The 21,667-nt window shown below is 43.2% G+C and overlaps 1 protein-coding gene across 1 annotated transcript in view; it reads left to right on the forward strand.

The window, feature by feature from the left end:
* The first annotated feature begins 3,061 nt into the window (after positions 1-3,061).
* LOC119169733 (MAM and LDL-receptor class A domain-containing protein 1-like) overlaps positions 3,062-21,667 on the forward strand; it is a 228,200-nt gene continuing 209,594 nt past the window's right edge. Inside the window, exon 1 of the mRNA XM_075885553.1 lies at positions 3,062-3,266. Coding sequence (XP_075741668.1) covers positions 3,062-3,266 — 205 coding nt within the window. The remainder of the gene's footprint in view (positions 3,267-21,667) is intronic.

The following is a 21,667-nucleotide window of genomic DNA, read 5'->3' on the forward strand; positions in this document are numbered from 1 at the left end:
AACACTGTGTCTCCTTGTTTTCGGGATGGAGGGACACCAGACGCACTGAAACGCGCATGCGTAAAAGTAACGCAGCGCGGCGCGTGCCTGGGAGTATATGGCAGTACCGGTGCCTGGCGCGGGTGGCAACGCCGGCGTGACGCGACGAATTGGACGCTGGTGAGCACGCGCACCGCGTGACGTCGAAATGTATTGACACTTTGACTGTGGCATGTCGTCATGTTCTCACATGACACGAATTTCATGATTATCATGTTTGCACCAGCCACATACCTTCGTCATCCATTGACGTCACGTAATACCATTTTTCGGCATATCTTAAGGTAGCTAAATGGCCACGAGCGCATCATCAGTGTGGCATGTAGCCATATTGTTCCGTGACACGCATGTCGTCATATCATGTTTGAATGTGTCATTTGCCTATTTCGTCCGTTCACGTCACGTAAGTATACCGAGTTTGGTACATGTGAAGCTAGCGAAACAGCCTCGAGCGCATCATGAGAGTGGCATGTAGTCATGTTGTTACATGACACGATTCTCATGATTATCATGTTTTACCAGTACCATACCTTCGTCATCTATTCACGTCTCCTAATACTAAATTTAGTATAAGTGGAGCTAGCGAAACAGCCGTGAGTGCATCATGAGCGTGGCTTGTAGTAATGTTGTTACATGACACGCATCTCATGATTATCATGTTTGCACCGATCACATAGCTTCGTCATCCATTCACGTACCGTAATACCAAATTTGGTATATGTGGCGCTAGCGAAACAACCGTGAGTACCTCATGAGCGTGGCATGTAGTCATATTGCTGCATGACACGCATGTCATGATTCTCATGTTATGAATAGTCAAATATGTTCTTCAAGCAGTCATGTTATGCCTACCAAGTTAGGCATCGATACCATTATCGAAACGGCCAAGAGAACTAAAAGTCTCAGGTGACTAGATAGATAGATAGATAGATAGATAGATAGATAGATAGATAGATAGATAGATAGATAGATAGATAGATAGATAGATAGATACGCTCAAAGTCACCTAAGATCACTAAGAAATGTTTTGCATTTAAAATTGGCAGATCCCACGTACAGTGGGAACAATGATTAGCCAAGTACGAATAAGACAGGTTGATATGCCAGTTTAAAATCAGCACAACGTCACGAGAGGGAAGTAAATGATGTCATACATGAGTTACGTGTCATGAATATCATTATTGGGTGTGTCGTGTATCTTTGTCATCTATTCACATCACGTGATACCAAATTAGTATTTGTGGAGCTAGCGAAACGGCCACGAGCACGCTATGAGCGTGGTATGTTGTCATGTTTTTCATGACACACGTGTCAGGATTATCATGTTTGCACCAGTCACATACCTTCGTCGTCCATTCACGTCCCGTAATACCAAATTTCGCAAATGTGAAGTTGGTGAAACGGCGGCGAGCGCATCACGACAGGTCCAATATACTCTGCGTAATGTTGACGCGCGCGTACGCTTGGCGCAGCGACGCTATACGCTTGCAAAATGCGAGTACTCTATAGTGTGACGCCAGGTACGACCAGCATTCGTTGGTGCTTGCCGACGGCAATCGGTGCGAAATGCGACATGCTGCATTTCGTGCCGATGAGTTACCCAGACAACCCTGCGTCTCCCTCTTTTCGTGACGGAGAGACGCTGGACGTGCTGAAACGCGCATGTGTTAAAACAACGCAGGGCGGCGCGCACCTGCGACGATTTGGCAAGACTGGCGCCTGGCGTGGCAATGTCGGTGCGACGCGACGAAATAAACGCCGGTGAGCACGCGCACCACGTCACGTCTAAATGTGTAGGCACCTTCACTGTGGCATGTAGTCATGTTATCACATGACACGCACCTCATGATTATAATGTTTTCACCACTTACATACCCTAGTCACCCATTGCCATGGCGTAATACAAAATTTGGCATATGTGAAGCTGGAGAAACGGCCATGAGCGCATCATGAGTGTGGCATGCAGTCATGTTGTTACTTGACATGCATGTGGTGAGTATCATGTTTGGATGCGTTATTTATTTTTGTCATCTGTTCGCGTCACGTAATACCAAGTTTCGTACATGTGAAGCTAGCGAAATGGCCGCGAGCGTATCATGAGCGGGACATGTAGTCATGTTGTTACACGACACGCATTTTATGTTTATCATGTTTGCACCAGAATACGTTTGTCATCCATTCACGTCCCGTAATAGCAAACTTTGTATAAGTGAAACTAGGAAAACGGCCGCCAGTGCATCGTGAGCACGGCATGTAGTCATGTTGTTACATGACATGCATCTCATGATTATCATGTTTGCACCAGTCACATACCCTCGTCATCTACGCGCGTACCTTGATACCAAGTTTGGTATATGTGACTCTAGCGAAACAGCCGCGAGCGCATCATGAGCGTGGCATGTAGTCATGTTGTTACATGAAACACATGCCATGATTTTCATGTTAGGGTCTGTAGCTCGTGTTCGCCATGCAATCAGTCATACCATACAAGTTTTGCAACATCCCATGTGAACGAAATCATCGCAAGAGCTGGAGGACCATGAATGTAAATCATGACATTTATGATATACTTATCTTCATTTTCATATTATGACTAGTCAAATATGTTCTTGTTGCAGTCATGTTACGGCATACCAAGTTTGGTATTGATACCATTATCAAAACTAAAAGTCGTAGGTGGCTAGATAGATAGATAGATAGATAGATAGATAGATAGATAGATAGATAGATAGATAGATAGATAGATAGATAGATAGATAGATAGGCACGCTCAAACTCACCAAAGTTCGCTAAAAATGATTCGCATTGAAACTGTGAATGAGTGTTTTAAATAAACATGCGCTAACGTCTCTAAAGGAAATCATGAGGAAATGCGAAGGCATTTCTTGCGCCGAGAGAGGGTACTTTTGCAGTCGCCTTCTCGGACTTCTGCTATCTGCTTGAGAGGCACCCAGCCAGCGAATGGTCGAAAATGAGGAGCGAGCGGACAAGAGAGTGGGGCGCCAGCATTCTCAGCTCGGCAATGGCGTTTCACAGCGACTTCTCCAGCACACATATCGAGATGTCCTTGAGAGGCGGCCAGGAAGCGAACGGTCCAGAGCCAGACGCGAGCAACGGGAAAAACAAGTGCAGGGAGAAGAAAAAGCGAACGGCGGGAGAAGGAGTGGCGAAGCACCCCACGTACCCTTTCCTACACTCTCTCGCACCACATGCTCTCGTTGATAGCGGTAAGGATAAGCGCGCGCACCCGCAGTCGTTGCTATGTAAAAGGGAGTGATAGCGGAGAGATCCCACCTGCTCGTGAGCGAACACCGCCGCGGACAACGCCGGATGCCTGACATAGCATAACTACGAAATTCATCGGCATTTAAAAGCACTCGAGAAATCGAGAAAAGGGCGAGCCCCGTGCAGCTTCGACACTTGCCTGACTATAGACGAGAGCACGCCTATCTCGCACCCAGGCGTCTTCAGCGGTCTCCTCTCGCTCCCAGAGACGCCATAATTTGTTTGCAACTGCCAAGGCGCTCCTCGTTAGCATAGAATGCAGTCGCTCAGGGAGTTTAAAATGTGAAAAAAGCACCTGTTGACGCTGCGACCGCTTATATGGGTACCACTGCATTGTCATCTGATGCGAGAACAGACATCGCATGAGGACGAGATTGCTGATCACCGCCTGTGAATTTCACAATGCATCGCGGGAATTGTGCTGGTGCGGTGTCTTTAGATGGCACAGATTTCCGTCCACAACGACAAACGCCGAGCTCCAGTGCCTATGGATATAATCGCAATCAGGAGAAAAAACTACAAGCCCAGTTAAGTGCAGAAGTAAGCATACTTATTGCGTTTATTCTAGTGCAACTCCTGCTGTTACACTTTACAGCCACAATTTGCGTGTAGTATGCCTGTAGTACGAGGCACAAAACTATTGCCGTATTCTTTCGCAGGCCGCACGTTAATAATAGGATATACGTGTTACGACTCACGCGTTGATGCACGCACCGCGCATGTTTAGTACGATTGCAACGGCCTACTATCGCGATGCGTGAACGGCGCGGGAAGCATGACTTTCGACTTGGTCGAACTGCGACAGGCCTTGACTGTCACTAGGCGAACCTACACTTGCTCTCGGCCGGCGTCACCCTAGCATTTTAATATCTTGTTCTGGCTGGCACTTTTGCAGGGCGTGTGTGTTCCGAGTGCCCGGTAGGACTGACAATTGATATACATGCATGCGGTACATGAGCGTAAGTTAGAACCAGTTTCTAGCGCTACGTTGATGCCAGCTTACAGCACAAATTCTGCCTTGCCACAGCCAAGGCACGGCGCAGTTCGACTGAGTTGAAAGCAACGCTTTCAGATGTTTGTGTTTCTTTCAATCGCAATAGTACGTACCTGACGAAGCTGCTTCCGTATTCTGCAATGGACGTGCTGCAGACATTCCGGACTGTCGAGGAAGGTCTCCTCGACGTTTCACACGAAATCAGCAGACAATTCCAGCACAGGAATAGCGCGAAACATGGTTACAGCCGGACTCGAGTTGTGAATTTTCGCGCTTGATTTGCAGAGCATCTGCTCGCCTGGCAGTTGAGAGTGTTGCTTCGCCGTGCTTGCAACAGACGGTGCCACGCGCTTTTCAATATGGCAGGTTCTGGTGTATAGGTGGAAAGGAAAAGATGGTGGTGGTGGTAGTGGTTAGCAAATGAGAAAAGGCACCTAATTTCTGCAACCCGGTCGGGAGCACGGCGCAGTGCCTGAAAAGATGAAGAGGTCAGAACAGGCTGTTGATTCCCGCAGCTCCACAGAAATCCATTTCAGGTGTTTTTTGGGCCTCCCAGCAGGCTCGTTTAAATAAAGAAAGAACGAAAAATAAAACAAATAAAAGAGAAACGAAGCCGGCCGCGTAGGAAAACAAAAAAATGCCATGTTCGAGGCGCTAACAAAAGTGGAATGAACACTTGTGTTGAAACCCTATTTTTATACTGTGCTTCACGGTCACTGCTGATAATAACTAAAAAACATCAATAATAATAAGAGCACTGCTTCTAAAACACCTGAAAAGTGCTGAATGAAAGAGGTGTGCTTTACTACTTTCAGAAGTCAAAATCATTTGACATCATTTTAGCTAATATGCATAATACGTTTCACTGGCCTGTGTAATTTATTAGCGCATGCATCAAACTCTCAATGCCTCAGAGGATATAAGAGGCGTCATGCAGTAAATAAGATGGATTCAGTTTATGCCACAAAGTGCGTATTCAGAAAAGCTTCTTGTGCAGAAAGCGTTCGAGAATATTTCGGTGAGTCCTGGTGCTCTTCATAGTAGTGAACACGGTTGCAACCAAATGCGAAAAAATAAAAGGCATACTGAAGCGAAACACAGTGAGCTAGCACCATCAAGTTATTAGTAAGTAGATCGATTATAATTTTCATTTTTACAACTGTTCTGCTTATGGTGAACAAGGTAGCGACCAAGCGAGTTAATTATTTTTTATGGACACCATTTTTGAGCAGGAAAGCGATTGCGCTAGTGAGCACTGTTGATCAGAGGAATAAATGGTACGCCGTCGGCTTCTCCACTCGTATGTAGGGCACTAGTACTATATAGCGCGTGCACCTATGTTTGTAATAATTCTATGGTCTTTCGTACATAATGAATTTGTAGCTTCCATATGTGCAAGTGCGTGCTAATAGCATGTCCTGCTTGTTTTGGGACAGGATAAGCGGGAGGAGGTCAAATGTTATGAAACTTCTTTTCAAGGTAATAGTCTTTTCAAGGTAAATTCTTAAATGTACTCATAAATGAGGCCTTAGGGCCGGTATTTGCAGTAGCCTTTGCATGTCATTAAGTTGCAGGCCTTCAGACGGTCTACCTAATATTGCCAAAAAAGACGCATTCAGACGGCCTAAGTAATATAGTGATTATGCAATAGTTAGAAAGGGACCTTTAGGTGGTCAAAATATTATAGTCTTTATAAAGCAAGAAGGATGCCTTTATAACGTATGAATAATAAAGCCGTAATTGTAAGAATGGGACGTTAATATGGTTTACACATTACAGTCTGTAAAAAATAGTAGGAAAGAGACCTTTAGACGGTAACTAGCGTTAGTATATAATTAGTAGGAGGTCTACTCAATGTCATCAGCCCTTTCGCTACCTTATCCCGAACTTTGACTAAGAGCAGTTCTCTAAGGTGAAGTAAAAGTTTCATTCACTCATTCATTGTGATCGTTGGATAAAAACTAAAAGCGAAAGAAAAACGTTACAATAACTATATTTTAACATGTTACACTTAATCTTGCACAACCAGTCATCATACGCTGAAGTATTTCTGTGCTTTTCGTTTCATCACATGACTCTGAGGTGCCGTAGACATTGGTGAGAAGATTTAACTCAACTAGAGGAGAGCTAGTATGAAATACGAAGTAGTTCTACGCAATTCCAACTAAGCACGACATTGCGCTCGCTTTGCGGCAGTTTTGTAACCAATGTGAGATGACCACTGCACAAAAGTCAGATGATTCCCAGTCAAGTCCGCCGTGGTGGCGTATATGGCGGATAAGATGCTCAGCTGCTCATCCGAAGGTCGTGGGTTCGATTGCGGCCGAAGCGGCCGCAGTTAGATGGAGGAGAATTGGCACGTGTACAGTGCGATGTCAGTGCAAGTTGAAGAACACCAGAAAATTGAAACTTCCTGCGCCTTCCCCTGCGGCGTCTCTCTTGATTATATCGTTGTTTTCGCATGTAAAACACCTAATATCAGGGTCGTTTAGCCTGCACGCATACTTCTTTACGTTACCGTGTTACCGGACACCAGATAGAATCTGCGCCTGCGCAGTTCTTCACTGAACACAAATTTCAACGTAACGTAATTTACATGCCAGATAGCCTTTACGTTTACAGCCTTACCTCGCAAAACTACCTTTGTTCGTAGGAACTCGCAGTATCCGCACTGCGAAGAGTCGAGCCATGGAGTGATAATAAGACGAAGGGCGAGCGCCAATGGCGACTACATCGTTTTAGCAGGCTTACCAAAGCTAGAACATCGACATTGTAAGCGTGCGACTCTTAAATATGCTGGATAGGTGGAGCCATCTAGCGGGGCCATAATAAACCATGTGCCCCGCCACGGTGGTCTAGTGGCTAAGGCACTCGGCTGCTGACCCGCAGGTCGCGGGTTCAAATCCCGGCTGCGTCGGCTGCATTTTCGATGGAGGCGGAAATGTTGTAGGCCCGTGTGCTCAGATTTGGGTGCACGTTAAAGAACCCCAGGTGGTTGAAATTTCCGGAGCCCTCCACTACGGCGTCTGTCATAATCATATGGTGGTTTTGGGACGTTAAATCCCACATATCAATCAATTATAAACCATGTATTCACAAAATCATTATTGCAGAAGCATTGTGCATTGTACGTCTGGTGTATAAAACCATGCAGTGGCGTTATTACGAATGAGTTAACTTTGTCATATTTTATCCAATAAAACATAAGGCGTAAGCCAACGTGTCGATTGTATCATGATGTGATAGTGCAACACACGTCATCATTTCCACTCGACACGAGCCGTGTCCTTTCGCTTTCCTGTTGGTGTGGCTTTATAAGCAAGCGCAATAAAGGATTCGAGGTTTTTTTCACCCGTCAAAAAAAAAAAAAGAGTTAAGTACAGACAACGGACCCCAATTCAGCAGTCGCGACTTCAGCCGGTTTGCAAGCAAGTATGACTTCAGACATGTTACCTCAAGCCCGCAGTTCCCAAGGTCCAACGGACTAGCAGAGAAGGGCGTGCAGGTAGCTAGAAGAATTTTGTAGAAAACAAAAGACGCACGAGAAGATTTCTGGCTGGGCTTCCTCAGCTACAGGTCAACACCCTTAGAAGATGGACGATCGCCCGGATAACTACTCCAAGGAAGCCGATTAAGGCCAACGCTTCCAGATTTGAGTGACCAGAGGACAACGCAAGTGTGAAAACGTGTTCAAAAGGAACATTCCAAACGCGATCTGCAAAGGGACAGACTGTTAGGATCAAGAAAAAGTATTGGTCACGGAAAGTGAAAGTGGTCAGGCAGGTGTATCCAAGATCGTACGAAGTCTTGACAGAAGACAACAAAAGACTTCATCGGAACAGGCAACATCTGCTCCCCACAAGCATTCAGGGTGCCGTGGAAAGTGAACCCAATACTGACGAAATCCAACAAACTGCACTTGATACGCCCGACCTGCCCGACCTGTTTATAGCACCACCAGTCATGGCGACATACCCCACAACATCATTACGAAGATCTAGCCGCCAGTCCGGGCCACCTCAGCGCATACAATACGACTCAAATTTCAAGCAGTTGCCCTGAACTTTTCCCTTTTTTGTGTTTGTGTGCTGTTAATACGTGCATTACACTAGTTGTTCTAGTATGTGCACCTTCAAAAGGAGAAGGATGTATCGTGAGGTGATAGTGCAACACACGTCATCATTTCCACTCGACACAAGCCGTGTCTTTTCCCTTCCCTCTTTCCTGTTCGTGTGGCTTTATAAGCAAGCGAAATAAAGGACTCAAGGTTCTTTTTCCCCCGTCAACATGTCAGCCTCACGCACGCCCATAGTGCACGGATAGCTGTGGTTGCATGAAGTGTCACAAGTTGTCTACACCATTGTTGGAGTAACCCTTTATTTTTCACCCTTTTGCGTAAACAAGGTTGCTGTACACAATAAAAAAAGTCTCATGATTTTGTTGCAGAGGTGATTCAATCATATGTAAGTGAAATACAGTTTAAATACAGCTAGCACCATCATTTATGGTTAACGAAAACGTAAAGATATACACATTCACGTACGAATGCAAGCGTTTACGTATGAGCAGCCAGAACGTTGAAAAACATGCGTTACGTTAAGACGGTAAACGCAAACCGGTATCCAGAAACACGTTAACGTAAAGAAGTATACGTATAAGCTAATACCCTCGTCACACGGGCACCCATGAACATCGTTTGACTCCGTCGCCCTCACCATGAGGAAGGTGCGTTCCGGGTGACGTGGTGATCCTTACGCAAACGAAGGGTAACGAAGCATTACGCAAAGAAAGCCCGCCTATTTGTTTTTGCATCGGAATGAGGTACCCTCTTCTCCAGTAGTCTGCAGGTCAGAAAAAAAATTTCGAGAACCGAAATGCCGCACTGAGGAGAATATTACAGTTTGGCAAGAATAAACGTTCTTTCGTTGCAGTACTCATTCATAACGTTTGTTTCTTCACATATATGTATACACGCCAACTACATAGTAGCTACTCTTCACACCGATGCCTTTCCCACCGTGCATCGCGAGTCAGGCTGGGATATTTCTTCCGTGCGCACGGTTGTTGTCGTAGCTATGTTTGCGTCTGCCCGTGAGAGAAATGACTGACAACAGTGCGCCATTGTAACCAGCTGAAGACACAACACTGTATACAGAAGACAAAAGATGCACTCACGAGGCAAAGGAACACAAGAGCTTTCGTACATGGGCTACAAAACAACTAGTTGTCGAGCCCGGCTCAATTCTAAGCAAACATTTTAAATGTTGCTACCAGCATCGCTAAATTTAGCAAATGCGTTTTCATTCGAAATAATGTGTAATTTTCTGGGCCGCGATTTCAGAACCACCCCTCTGTTTTTAAACAAGTTCTTTGCATGTTAAATGAACCCCCCATTTCAGAATATGCTTGCACTGCCTGGGACCCGGCCAAAAAAGTAAATATTGATACATTGGAGCGCATGCATCCAGAAACGTGCCGCCCGGTTTGTGACGGGTAGTTATGACTTCACTAGAAGGTCAGCCGAAATCGTTAGTGCACTTGGTTGCTCTTACTCTTTTTAAGTCGTACATTTATCAGGCTATGTCTGTTCAACAACCTAAAAGAACATATCTGGGATTGATAAATATAAATGCATCAAACCACCAACATGCGCCTCATCACGATGGAACAATCCCTTGAAAGAATGTGAATGTATGTGCCGAACATCAACCAATGCAAATACTTTTTTTATAACTGTAACGAATAGAATAGTCTTCCAAAAAGTATTGTGACCGCCCCTGAAACAGTGTTTCCTTCACTTTTAAAGGAGTATGTGGTCAGACAATGATATTGTATGCTGTAATTTATATATTTCTTTATTTGTTCTTATCTTGTTTTGTGCCGTGCAATTTGTTCTCACTGACGTATACCAACTTGGAATTTGTAAACCCCTCTACAACAACGCCCTCAGAGGGCACTGTGTGTACAAGTAAAAATAAATAAATTACTTACTTAAAAAAACTTGCACTATCTCCCAGAAGGAAGCCCTGATGGAATGCGAAGCAGCAGCGTTGCGCTCAGGTGGCGTCAGGGGTTGAACGGTGCTAGCGCGGTTGCTGCGGTGACCACTGGAATATACCTTTGAAGCAATGGCTGGCGTAGGTCTTGTAGGTGACGCGTATCGATATGCTTCAACGAGTACGTTAGGCGCGTGTCAGGTTTATTGCGCTTGAACCGGTGAGTCAGTGGTGTAGCGAGCGGCGGTCGCGAATGTTTTTAATAAGGAAGGGTAAAGAGTGGGGTTAAGTGACTTAGTAACTGTCGCTCAGGCGAGCACACCACAACCGGGAAACTTGGGGCACCATGGCAAGCGCGCGGCAGGCAAGGGAGAGAGTGACGTCACCGTGCACTGCGAGGAGAGCATGACGTCCACGCGCAGCAGCAGCGTGACCTATTTGGTACCGCACCAACACCTGCGGCGCGTGGCGCGTTCATACTGAGGGACAGTGCTAAACAGGCTAGCCAAAGTGTGGTTTCACATTAAAAAAAAATTGCACTTTGTCTCCTGGCACCAAACGATCTGAACTCTTGATGTTATGCAGCTCGTAGTATAAAGTAACAAAAAATAAATATTCGCGTTTCTCACGCCGTAGTAACTTCATGCACGGATCGGAAATTTTTTCCGGGCAGAATTCAGCTCCTTTTTAAGGTGTGACGAACACATTGACCCCAGCTGCGTATTTTTCCTGCGCGAGCGCTGTGAGCAATCATCAACTTTTACGCATAAAAAGGTAAACAAGTAAAAGCAGCTTTGGCTGAAACAATGAAATAAGAGAAAGTATTTTTCATTACCTATAGAGATCGGGAAAATCATATTGTCGACTTTTGCCCCGTGTGAATATACACCGTTCCCTACACATCAAAGTGCAAAAAAGGAACACTATAATTAAGGAGTAGCCGGCGCCATAATGGTGCGCCAACATCTCCTTATATATCATATCAATAAAAAAACCATAATTAGCGCAACCTCGATCATTTCGTCAGATAATGTGAAAATTTTCACTGAGTAAAAGGCGCTTGTTATAGCAAGAATGAGTCAATCGGAGGTTCAGTATCTGAATACTTTTTTCAAGCACACAATACCGAAGGCACTGTAATTGCACTATATACTGTGCTTTTCAGCTTACGAAAAGGTTAAGCAAATACGTTGCTTTTATTTTGTAGCCTTCAACTACTGCAATCATGTCGTATACATAACCAGGCATGCATCTATCAACGTACGGAGCTGCGAATAAGCGAGGGCTGCAATCACTTAGATCCTTACTATCAGTTCTGGTGCTGAAGCCCAGCTTTAAGCTCTTTATAGTAGAGTACCAGGTGCTCTAAATTGTTAACCACTTTTTCTAAACACAAAAGCAATATCTGCAAGCACACAAGGTTTTTTGACTAAAATATTGGCCGATGTAATTCAATCAGTGTGTATGGCAAGCCCAAAAAATACATTCCATTTCATCAGAAACTTCCACAAATCGGTTGCGGACTGTGTAGCTTCGCATAACGTACTCGCAGATAGTTGTGAATTGGTTAAGTCTTTATTAAATTTGATAGCTTTTAAACCAACCTAACGAAATAATCAAATAAGGTGTGCTGTGCAATCACGGCTTACGACCGTCGAAACGACAAGAGGCAGCATTTTACGTATGTGAGTATTGTCTCTCCCACAAGAATTAGTGGGCGTATCAATGATAAGAACACTTTCCTTCTATATCACTGTGTCCATCGAAGTAAGGGCCTTCGAGATAAAAGACATCCAACATTGTTGTAATATCAGTACAAGATAAGTCACGGCCGCGGGAAGTGAAAAGATTACATGGAATCTGCAGCGCTAGTTTCTTGAGGTGGATATCTAATCTTCGGACAACACGCGTATATCTCGTGTCGTTATCGCACCAGTTATAGCGTTCAAAAACCAGGCTCACGTATGCAGAGAAAATCCAGGTAGCACCATTAGAAGCCGGCTGCCTAGTGGTAATTTGTCTTCCTAATTCACATGGCATCCAAAAAGATACTACCAGCAAGTTCAATGCGGGCGTAAGGCAATCGACAATAGTTAGGGCGTAATGTGTTCGCATCGGTCCCAAGCTCGGTACAACGCGGTAGCGCAAATGACAACTATGCTGACTGTGACGTTGGTTCTACTCTGGTCAAGCGTGCTTTCCGTCTCCGCAGGCAAGTATTGTGCATGCAAAATACTTTTGGCGTTGTTCGCCACGTAACCGAAAGTTTCCAGCTTTCTTCATGTGTGGTCGGTTCTATTTTGGAAATAATAAATTACTATTTTAGCTAGAAAAAAAAACAGTGCACATGTGGAGGCAGCGCACACGTGCAGGACTCTTTCATGAGGGAAGGTTACTCCAGGGAGAAATAGAGCAGTACGGAGAACGCAGCTATTTAGTAGTCATCTACAAAGCTTCATTGTGCAGATAGGACGAACGTGGCAATTCTACAAAAAAAAAGGGGGGGGGGAGCGTTTATACGCACCCACTGCGCCAAGTCTTAAGAAACATCGAAGCTGCTGGCCTTACTCTTTTTCTGAGCCTCACTTTCCTTTCTCAACCCGTTGCGTAAGCTTACTGTGCATGATATGCAATAATTCTCTCCTACTGATCGTTTTTCTCCTCCCCCTCACCTTCAAGTCTCTTGCCCTCGCCCTCACTTCTATATATTACCCTCTTGCTATACTGCATTAGACAAGGTTGTTATTTTGCCTCAGTGTGCCAAATGGTTGCTAGCCAGCTCGCAGTACTGTACAGAGAAGCGGTGTTCCTGTACACTACATCGACAAACGCCAGGGTTTAACAGTGTGCCTGTTAAAGTTTCAGCTATTGTGCAAGTTATTGAAAACTACACTACTTTTGAAGGTATTGGAAATAGTTGGCGTTTTACGTCCAACAACCTCTATATGTGGTGTGCTGCTGTGGAAGGCTCCAGATATTTTGACCCACAATTGTTTTGACCCACAGGCACCTAAGTACACAACCTATAGCCTTTTGTCTTGATTCAAATTGTGCCACCGCTGCCGGAGTTCATTCCCGCTACTTCGGGTAAGCAATTAAGCACCATAACTACTTTACCGCCTTGGTAGATTTACCTTACAAAGCGGGCGGCTGATGAGGCTGTAACGCTCTTGCTTTAGGTTGGTAGGTGCGTTCTGCATGGAAAATATTTTAGGGCTGCACGAAAAGACACCTAAATGTAAAGGTAGTTTGCATGACAGCTAGTACGCAGGATTATCTGCCGGTCCTTTCACTACCTCTCTATATACGTTATATTTTATGGTACCTTGTAGTATTCTAACTAGCGAAATATGAGCAATGAAAGTTTATTTGATGCTGAATACGACTTCCGGAATGGTGCGCGAGTGAATTGCGCGGAACGCCTTTCAGGGGCCCCTGTACCTAGAACACAGGACAACACAATTTAGCATAATTTATGTAAGTTCATTGCTGCTAAGTAAAAGTAAACGTAACTGCGAAAACACACGCATATGCGACGGAAACACGAGTGTGATAAGTTACTCGTAATGGCGGAAATAACGTCCACTAACTTGAGCACGAGCAAAAAAAAAATAAAAAGAAAATATGCGAAGACCACAGAACGAAGAAGGTGATGGAGACATTTTATTTAATTGCGGAGAAAACGGGAAGGGTGCCCATTCAGGGGCTCATATATGTAAATCCTGCGGAAACAACACGCGCTGAATCGAAGCGCCACCATACACGTCACCTCAAAGGCGTAATGTGACCAGAACAGGCGAGGCTGCACTACAGTTCTTCGTGTAGCCGCACTCTTATAAAAAAGGTAGTAGTTCTTGCTAGCTTTGGGTAAGTAATGTTTTATCACATATGTTACAACTCTGGTAGTAAGCGCAGCTAGTAATGGCGGGGGGGGGGGGGGTAAGTTAATACATTTGCGGATACTACCAGCGTTTAGAAACATTTACTACCCTAGCCGTTACCACCCATTGATACTAACTTTGAAAGGTTTTAAGAAAAGAAGTGCAACCAATACTACACTGTTCATTTATTTTGACGAGTATTCCTTCATTGCTATTGTTGGCCAATCAATGTCTCATTATTACACAATTTCGGGAAATCTTGCGTGGTGTATCTTGAACGTGAAGAATACATAAACATAAGAATTTCACTATTCTTATTTTACGCTACAGTATGCAGTAAGCGTGGGGTATATATAGCCCCTACGTTGCAGATGCATGTCTCGTACAGGGAAGCATTTGTGTTTTAGGGTTAATTACAGCAAATGTGTATCTAGAGCACTATATCATACTACCTGACTACGTGTGCTTAGGGACGTAGGACAAGACTTTTCATCAGCCTAACTTCTAAAAAAATTATATGGTATATCTATATAATTTTAAAAGGGCCAGAAAAAGTCATAATCTACAGTGGCCAAAACAATGTACCGAAACTCATTAACATAGTCTCAGTGGATTTAAATGCTTCACACGGCTAATATATCAGCGTTTAAAAGGTAATATTTGTTTTTGTGGTTTGACGTGCTGAAACAACGATAATATTTGGAGACACGTCGCAGTGGAATAATTGCAACCGTCCTCCGGATTAATTGTGAACGTCTTGTTATTTTCATTCCTCAATCTTGTTAATTTGCTGTAATTTACTAAGTTTGTTGTAATTCTCCATTACAACGCGTCTAGCACTTGCTTATGGTTCCTTAACTTGTACTTCTTCGTTTCGAGAATATCATAGTAACGTTTGCATATATAGGTTGCGTACTTCAAAACGACATCTTTTTTCTTAATCTATGGATATCTCCTGCGTCATTTTTCTGTTTAATGATGGTACGTCAAGACAATTCCTCACATGAATTAGAAAGGTAGTAACGGCCGCAGTTACTACCTCTTTCATTCCAGTTACTAATTGTTCACTATCATAGGTAGTAAAAGGTCACAAAAAGGTAGAAACGGTTGCAGCTAGTAACTGTTTACTAACGTAGGTTAGTAAACAGGTAGCAAAAACGTAGTAATACTTCAAGACAAGTAGTAAGCGCTGCAGTTACTACCTATTTGCTTGCAGTTGCTACCTTTTTACTAACTTTTTTTACGAGTGCAGTTAAACGAATGTTTTGAAGCATGTAGTCCAACCACTCACTTTTTGTAATTGTAAAGTGATAGAGCTTGCTCAGCAATACACACAACTCAGATTGGAACGGGGGAATTTAATGTGAAAGTGCGGAAAGATTCTGCCGTGCAAGGACCGCAAGTTACGCAGGTGGAAATCTGCACATGCTTTTATCTATGAAGGTGACGTCAGGCTCTGCTAAATCCAATTTGCTGCTGCAGCAATACAGACACATTACGTTGGCTTGAACGCATAACTTGGGATATCTCTAGAGTTTAATCTCTTACGTGGCAGCTACCATCTTTGCTATCACCACTACCGCTCAATGCATCACAGCCGGAGAACCAAAAAACGCAGAGGCTTTAAAAGCGACTGCGAACAATGTCCGATCCTCACTACAATGTTGCAGCTGACCACTACTTTCTCCCACAGCACATCACTGTGGTAAAATATCGGTAGTTTTAATGGTGCTTAAGTGCTTTCTCATCGACCTAAGTTAGAGTTGTCCCCAGTTGTCGTCTCTGACTCTCTATACATCATATCGAGGACAGTCAAACAAACTGGCTCAATGTACCATCGCCAACACAGTCAGAACTCTTAGCTATAGAACACGCACATACTACTGGCCATACGTTTTTTCTCGCTACCTTGTATTTCTGATCTTTTGTTACCCATTAGCAGTCATTTCATGACAGTTAGACTTAAAGTGCCGGTGAGGACTCGTGAACTTCGTGCAGACTTTCCTCTTCAGAAGGACAAGTTTACAAGCTCACTGCCCACTAAAATTGAGGAATTCTTTAGAAGCAGCTTTTGCTTGCCTCTTTTATTGTTTCCGGTTCCAGCATATTTCTATACAACGGCCGAGAAATTGACCTCAATATTCCTCGGTTGTAAATGTATGGCCGTGCTCGCCATAAATGCTGCAAGTGTGCGCACTTGAAACTTCGCCCTCTTTCCTTCTTGCTTTCTCTATTCTTGTTAGTTATCTCGGCTCTCTTCGTGTATGATATATGTTACCGTACCTCTTCGTGTATATATTAATGATATAGTTGACAATATTCCTGTGAAAATGATACTTTTTGCAGATGATTGCGTAATTTACTCTGAAATAAGCAGCATGTCAGATCAATTTCTTCTAAACGATGCCCTTCAAAAAGTTATCACGTGGTGTGACCAATGGCAGATGGCTGTAAACTTCGATAAAACTGTAGTCGTGAGAATTACTCAGAAAAAGAATCCTTTTGTCTTTAATTACTCTGTGAACACAATCACTCTGAGAGAAGTAACTCAATATAGGTACCTCGGTTTATGGATAACTAATAATCTTAATTGGAATAAGCACATTGATTTTGTGATTGCTGCCGCGAATAGAAAGCTTTTCTTTCTTAGACGAGCGCTCAAACTTTCCACTCCTAATGTTCGTTTACTTGCGTACAAATCAGTAGTTCGACCAGCATTAGAATATTGCGTCGTTATCTGGGATCCATACACAAAGACAAGCATCAGTAGGCTAGAAAACGTACAAAAGAAGGCTGCGCGCTACATATTTAACAAATTTGGGCGCACTTCAGTTACCAAACTTCTACGACGAGCTGACTTACCGTCGTTAGCACACAGGAATCTTTTATCGCGACTGAAGTGTTTCTATCAAATAATCAAGGGGCATTATAAAATAGATTTTTCAGATGTGATTTCATTTTCAGCTGGGTACGCGACCAGACAAAGACACCAACTAACAGTCATCCCCCATCGCACACGTACTAACTGTTATAAGTATTCCTTCTTTCCCAGAATTATTTCCGATTGGAATAAACTTCAGAATTCACAAGTTCAACAGCCTTCTCTAAGTTTCTTTGAGTCCCACCTTAATTAGTATTGTATACCAATCCTCTGTTGTTGTGTGTATTATTTGTAACAACTATTTGTACCCGAGAAAAAGAGCCATTTCATCTGTGTTGAATTGTACAGTTGTTGTAAACCATGTATACTTTTTATGCACTGTAACCCACCTGCTAAAATTCCTATCAGGAATTGCAGTATTTATAAATAAATAAATAAATAAATAAATAAATGGTAGTACACTTGGTACAACGTGGTTAAGATCCCTGCCTTTCGTTTGCCTCCCTTGCTCACTTGCTCTCACTCTCCCCCTCCCTTCATCCCTTTACCATGATGTTTGTACGAGTGTCAGAGGTTCGTGTTGTAGCGTTTAAGCAGGCAAGCGTCATGCAGTTCAAAGTACGTATCATTAAATAATGGAAATTGCTCATTGACAAATCAATAAACTCAGCTGACTGCTGAGTGCATGTACAGTAGGTGCTCCTTAACCGTGTAGCCCACACTACAGTGAGTTCAAAATATCTGAAAACCAGCAATAGACATGTGGAATACACACAAGCACTGAATTTTGCATAGATGGAGTTTCTACATTGGCTGAATGCTAATCACATGAACTTACAATTCATTGTGATATCTTTTCTGCCAGAAATGACATGTGAAGGCGGCCATGAGAATAAAATAATAACATCTAACAGTCTGAATGAAAATACTTACAGAAGCACGTAGTGCTTCTGTGTGTATTTTAACTGCATCTGGGTTCTCTGTTCTGGTGGCACTTGCACACTTCACAGATTCACGGGATTCGTGTCGTCAGACGTTTATGGGACAGTTTGGAATAAACATAATAAATGGTTCTTTAATGCACCGGCGTACACGACCTATCTGCGAATTCGGTGTCGCAGAGTCGGATGATAACGACATTCTGAGGCCGAGTCGGAGTGTTGCACTGACGGAGCGTATACGATGGGCCCAAACCAGAAAATTTGTTTAGAAAAGACTGAAGCAAACAAGAAAATTAGTACACGAACGTACTCTGCAGTATTATTCTTTATATTTTTTTCGCTGCAGAACCTATTGATATGGAGTAGCCGAGGCAATATAAACTTCAACCTCTGAACAGCAGAACCTTTAGAACAGAACAGAACGTACACTCACAATTAACAGTCCGTTCAGAGCAACGCCACGTATAGAAAAAACGGAGAAGCTAGAGGGTACGAATTGAGTGTGGCGGACAGGTTGGCCCGGTTCATCATCATCATTAGTTATTAAACTTCTGAAAGCCTTATACAAGGCATTAGATAAGTAATAGGAATATAAATATTGTAAGGGCATTACAGAATTATATTCTTTGAAAACATCGGTGAAGAAAATACACAATATACCTTGTCGAACATAAAAATCAGCAAATTGTGAAAGTGTGAGAACTATTACTAATGATAGATTGCACATGGTTTGGATACTTTGCACCAATTTGACCTACTTTTTAGGCTGGTGACAACATAAAAAGAATTTGATACCTGGTTACTTTTTGGACGTTTTTCATTGCGTCAAAAAGAGTGACGTTATCAATTATGGGAATATGACAACGTTCGGCGTTCAAGTATGAGGTGTCAGAACATGGCGGCCGAGATATGTTTTTAGGTCCAAAAATTTCTTAAGCGCTTTTATTATACAAAAACACAAGCTTTTGAATATGTGGCTTGGACTTGGGTGGAAAAACTCAAAACTATTGCATAAAGCCTCCGTCAGCAGACCCTCTACTAGCAAACATCACTTTGATCGGCAAATGAAAGTGAACAGGACAATCGAAAGCACTGCGCCTCAGTGGCTACCTGCAATTAACGACATTAGGAATTGGATGGATGTCCTATGATGAGATTTCGTCATTACTTTCGACTAAGTATAAACTGTGAGCCGTACTTAATGACTGACTGAATTAGTCATCACGGAGAACCTATTTCCAAAGTTACAAAAGTTAGTAACTGATTCCCAGAAACTCTGAGTGTGCAGTGAGCACAGTCGTACTTAACTTTACTTTTGTACGTGCTTTTGCCGAAGTCTAATTTTAATGGTGCCCAAAGTCATCTCAACAATATAAGAACAAGCATAAAGGTAGTCATTTAGCCACAGCCCAAGAAAATTCATCCACCTTATACGAAACGGTTGCAAAAGTCAGTAATTTTCACTCGAATACCTTGGTGCCATGCTTGTCTGCATTTTCTCGAAGACGGTTTCCAATTTAGGAAACTAAAAACGCTGCACTTGTCTGTGCTTGTCAGCGTTAACTAAAAACATTGCACTTGACAACACTGGTAGCTGACGCGTTGCTTGTGAGCCACAAGCATCGTGGTTAGGCGGAACAAACAATTGCGTATTAATTAGGTGGCATGGCGTCACCTAAAATTTCTCCACATAATATTTCTTTTGGCGAAGTGATTTCGGTTTTACTCGGTGGTGGGGTTGGCCCGATACAAAGCACACTCATCCGTAGTCGTGTTGTTGTTTGGGACGTTCAACCTCAACAATTATTATTATTATTATTATTATTATTATTATTATTATTATTATTGTTGTTGTTGTTGCTGTTTTCTTTTGCCTTACAATGGACGTAAATAGTAGCTGTCGGCTGTTAAGATATTACTCAACTTTGAAAATGCCGCCCCGCCACGGAGGTCTATAGTGGCTAACACTCTCGGCTGCTGACCTGCTGGTTGTGGGATCAAATGCCGAATGCGGTGGCTGCATCTTGGATGGACGTGAAAATGTAGGTCCTTGTGCTCAGATTTCAGTGCACGTTATAGAAACCCAAGTGGTCGAAATTTCCGGAGCCCTCACTGCGGCGTCTTTCAAATTATTTGGTGGTTTTGGGACGTTAACCCACATATATTATTATTATGATTAACTTTGAAACTGTCATACTGCACAAGTATTCTTTTCACGGCAAAAAGCTGCTCCGAAGCCTTTTTTTACGAGGAAGTGCGGCTCACGAGATGATGCCATACAATGTTCTCATTGCATGAGATAAAGAGCCTGACATTACACCAGATATTGCTGGCGAATTGTCAGTTGGCCGCTATTCTTTTATCTCCATTTTCGGACAGGCAAAAGCAGTTACGATGCATTTTTATGTATTTTTATCTGTTCTTTCATTTATCCTCAGTTGAGGCTTTGTTCTCACGGCCACAAACGCAGACAGTATTGTCTTTCTTCTTGAACACGGCGAGTGCCAGCAGTTGTAATTAATATTGATCACAATGACACTTTACGATCAGGAGCACAAGAGCCGTTTTTCGTTTCCTGCAAGGCTGCAGTTGTTGATATCACATATCCGAGGCGTAGAGCTGTGCTTCCCTTATGATGGTGACTGAGAAGTGGTAATTGGATATTTAGAGCTAACGGAATGCAAACTGGTCTGTATAGATGGCATGCAACCCCAACGTGGGAGGTGCTATACCACAACCAGGCTTTCAGCAAGGTTTCCTTCAGGATCTTTTGGGAAATGAAGTTTCGCTATCACCACTTCACATTAGGGCTCAGTTAGCTGTATTGACTAAACTGTATTCAACTGATCCTTTATTGGAACTTTGTGTGTAGCTATTGCTGGTACATTGGCACCCTAACAGTCGTTGTCTTATGAAGTTGTACAGCAGTATTGTTTTTAGCAGCGATGTTTTTGCGCGATTGTGTTGAATAGCTCATTCCGCAGAAATTCCGGCGTCGACGTCGTTGGTTTTGAGCTAAAAATCGTCTTCTCGTGTTTGACCGAAAACTGGAGAAAGGTGCAAATAAAAATTCTGGGTCTTAGTGGGGATCAAACCAGGGGCGTTTGTGTGGAGTGGCCATTCTACCACACAGCCATGCGTCTGCTTGTGAGTACAGTCAAAATAAGTTGATATGCTTGGAATCGCAGTGAGAGTAACTTTCATGCTTTACAAACACACTTATCTTGTGCACATGCTTCACAATACAACAAGAAATATTGCAGTAAGGATGCGTGGTGCAAGCGTACACTGCCATCGGCGTCAGAACACGTGATTATTATAATGACTTCATTGTTGAAAGCCAGTCACCCTCTACAATAGGCCCGCAAGTTAAGCACATATTTCGTAAGGGCCGTGTAGTGCGTGCATAAAACATTTTATTCACTTAGCGTTTGAAGTACGCACTATAGGGACAGGATATCGCTATCGCGTTCAACACTAAAAGCCGAGGCCTAAGGCTCCCGCTATTTTGTTATCAAATTTATCTGGAAGAAAGAACTTCTCAGAATATTTCTATAGCAGGTAGCAAGACCAACTTTACTATGTCATTAGCATACATTCGACATCAATTTATGCGAAGCTTCAGCTAATATTTCCTAAGACCACGTGCT

The sequence above is a fragment of the Rhipicephalus microplus genome, chromosome 2 (assembly GCF_043290135.1).
Source record: "Rhipicephalus microplus isolate Deutch F79 chromosome 2, USDA_Rmic, whole genome shotgun sequence".
Lineage (NCBI taxonomy): Eukaryota > Metazoa > Arthropoda > Arachnida > Ixodida > Ixodidae > Rhipicephalus > Rhipicephalus microplus.